The sequence below is a fragment of the Mandrillus leucophaeus genome, unplaced genomic scaffold (genome assembly GCF_000951045.1).
Source record: "Mandrillus leucophaeus isolate KB7577 unplaced genomic scaffold, Mleu.le_1.0 Scaffold272, whole genome shotgun sequence".
Classification (NCBI taxonomy): domain Eukaryota; kingdom Metazoa; phylum Chordata; class Mammalia; order Primates; family Cercopithecidae; genus Mandrillus; species Mandrillus leucophaeus.
The window spans coordinates 949,860-952,883 of record NW_012102832.1 but is presented as its reverse complement, the minus strand read 5'-3'; the positions used below and the strand labels follow the sequence as shown (position 1 = coordinate 952,883).

General features: G+C 45.2%; 1 protein-coding gene across 1 annotated transcript in view; it reads left to right on the top strand.

Moving 5' to 3' along the window:
- Positions 1-2,572, top strand: part of CWC25 (CWC25 spliceosome-associated protein homolog (S. cerevisiae)) — a 29,417-nt gene extending 26,845 nt beyond the window's left edge. Inside the window, exon 9 of the mRNA XM_011984710.1 lies at positions 2,392-2,572. Within this exon, the coding sequence (XP_011840100.1) occupies positions 2,392-2,557 (166 nt within the window). The 3' untranslated portion in view covers positions 2,558-2,572. The remainder of the gene's footprint in view (positions 1-2,391) is intronic.
- The last annotated feature ends 452 nt before the right edge of the window (positions 2,573-3,024 follow it).

Here is a 3,024-nt window from a genome sequence, read left to right as displayed (position 1 = left end):
CATCAGGTGATCTGCCTGCTGCGGCCTCCCGAAGTGTTGGGATTACAGGCATGAGCCACAGCACCTGACCCTAATTTTTGTATTTTTAGTTTTTATGGGGTTTCAATGTGTTGCTCAGGCTGGTCTCGAACTCCTGAGCTCAGGCAATCCACCTGCCTTGGCCTCCCAAAGTGTTAGGATTACAGGTGTGAGCCACCGCACCCGGCCAGATCTTAGATATATTCTTACTGTTTTATTTTTTTATTTTATTTTATTTTTTTGAGACGGAGTGTCACTCTGTTGCCCAGGCTGGAGTGCAGTGGTGCGATCTTGGCTCACTGCAAGCTCCACCTCCCAGGTTCACGCCATTCTCCTGCCCCACCCTCCCGAGTAGCTGGGACTACAGGTGCCCGCCACCACGCCCAGCTAATTTTTTGTATTTTTAGTAGAGACAGGGGTTTCACTGTGTTAGCCAGGATGGTCTTGATCTCCTGACCTCGTGATCTGCCTGCCTTGGCCTCCCAAAGTGCTAGGATTACAGGCGTGAGCCAACGTGCCCAGCCCAGATATTTTCTTACTGGTATAGTAAATAATCTCTTAGTGTAAATGAGCTTTCATACACTCCTAGTCCCATGTTTCTTCTATCCCTATCTTTTCAGTATGGTTATATCAGAATTTTTGGTTCAATTAGTATGTGGATTCATACTTGTATGATATATAAATATTGTTTACTGATACTTTTCATTCCTAAGCCAAGCAGAATATAGAGGTTACATTTCCTTTCTTGTATGATGTGTGTATTTTTTCCTGGTGTCAGTATTTGCTTCCTACAATCTAAACCATGTCTTTGAGTTCTAGGAAATTTTCTTGTATTATTTCTTTGATAACTTCTTTATTCTCCCTACAAAGTCTCACTGTGTTGCCTAGGTTGGAGTGCATTGGGGCGATCATGGCTCACTGCAGCCTCAAACTCCTGGGTTCAACTGATCCCCCTACCTCAGCCTTCCAATTAGTTGGGGGTACAAGGGTATGCCACCATGCCCAGCTAATTAAAAAAAAATTTTTTTTTTTTTAGCAGAGATGGGAGGTCTCACTTTGTTACCTAGGCTGGTCTCAAACTCTTGGACTTAAGCAATCCTCCTGCCTAAGCCTCCCAAAGTGCTGGGATTACGGGCTAGAGCCACTATGCCTGGTAGTCGTTTTCGTTTTTTTTTAAAGTCTCCTACTCTCATTTGAATGCTCTAATATCTTTCATTTATTATCTCTGAAGCAGATTTATTTATTTATTATTTATTTATTTTTTTGAGATGGAGTCTTGCTCTGTCACCCAGGCTGGAGTGCAGTGGTGCAATCTCGGCTCACTGCAACCTCCGCCTCCTGGGTTCACGCCATTCTGCCTCAGCCTCCCCAGTAGCTGGGACTATAGGCGCTCGCCACTATGCCCAGCTAATTTTTTGTATTCTTTAGTAGAGACAGGGTGTCACTGTGTTAGCCAGGATGGTCTCGATCTCCTGACCTCGTAATCCACCCGCCTCGGCCTCCCAAAGTGCTGGGATTACAGGCGTGAGCCACCGCGCCCGGCCTCTGAAGCAGAGTTTTAATAGTAAATTGTTTTTTGTTTGGAGGGGTTTTTTTTTTTTTTTTGAGACAGAGTCTCGCTCTGTCGCCCAGGCTGGAGTGCAGTGGTGCGCTCTTGGCTCACTGCAACCTCTGCCTCCAAGGTTCGAGTGATTCTCCTGCCTCAGCCTCCCAAGTAGCTGGGATTACAGGTATACACCACCACACCTAGCTTATTTTTGTAATTTTAGTAGAAACAGGGTTTCCTCACATTGGCCAGGCTGGTCTCGAACTCCTGACATCAGGTGATCTGCCTGCCTCGGCCTCCCAAAGTGCTGGGATTACAGGCGTGAGCCTCTAGGCCTGGCCCTATTTATTATTTTCTGAGGCTAAGTTATTCCTTCAACTTCTGGCTTCTAGCTTAGTCCTAAAGTAATGTACTCACGGGCTGTGTCATGAATTTCTAGTCTCCAATGGGTAGTTAGATGGTAGATGTTAACAGTTACATGGATAACCTAGACTTCTGTTCTTTGGTAAATTGTTGAGCAAACCATTGGGATATAATTGCTACAGGTTTAGGTTCCTGATGAGTTCCCAATTTATTTCATATTTCATATTTCATAATAATCACTCTAGAGATTACTGAGTGAGATTATGGAATACTTTACTAAAAGCCTTTGAAATTTGGATGAAACCTTCTGACCAGGATGTTAGAAGGAAACTCAGGCTGGCCTTGCACTTGGAGAGAGCAGTGAACTGGAGAGCTTGGGGTGCTACCTGGCTTCTGTGCTTCTTGTGCTACTTCTGTTTTTTTTGCTGGGAGAGACCTGATCGGATGGTTTCTGTGCTCAACAGAAAACTCTCCGCAGAGGAATTAGAGCGAAAACGGCAAGAGATGATGGAAAACGCCAAATGGCGGGAGGAGGAGAGACTGAACATCCTCAAGAGGCACGCTAAAGATGAGGAACGGGAGCAGAGGCTAGAGAAGCTGGACTCCCGGGATGGGAAGTTCATCCAGTGAGTGCATCTTCTTCCTGCCGGGGGCTTTCATGGGGAAGGTCTTAAGATGGCAGGCTGGCAGGTGGTTCACGTTCCACTGTTTCTGTGTTTGCACATGGAGCCCAGCCTTGTGCAACGAGGCTGCTAGTTACAGGCATTGTAACCTTGGCTGCTACTCCTCGTTTCTGACCACACAGTGGGATGTTTTTCATTTGAGGGGAGGAAAAGTGAATTTGGTATTTTCTAAATCATTGAAATTCCTTGACCTTCCTTTTAAATAAGAATTCATGGCCCAGGAAGCCTTTTTCCAATGAGGCTTTGACTTATTTTCCAAAATAGATACATTTTCCCTCATGGACACTGGTTTAAAAACATTTGGTTCCAGGTGGAGTCACTCAAGTTATCTATGGGGGCTTAAAAGAGGTTGTGTTTTTACAGCTGCTCTATGGCTAACAACCCATTTCCTCTGAAACTGCCAGAATAGTTGAC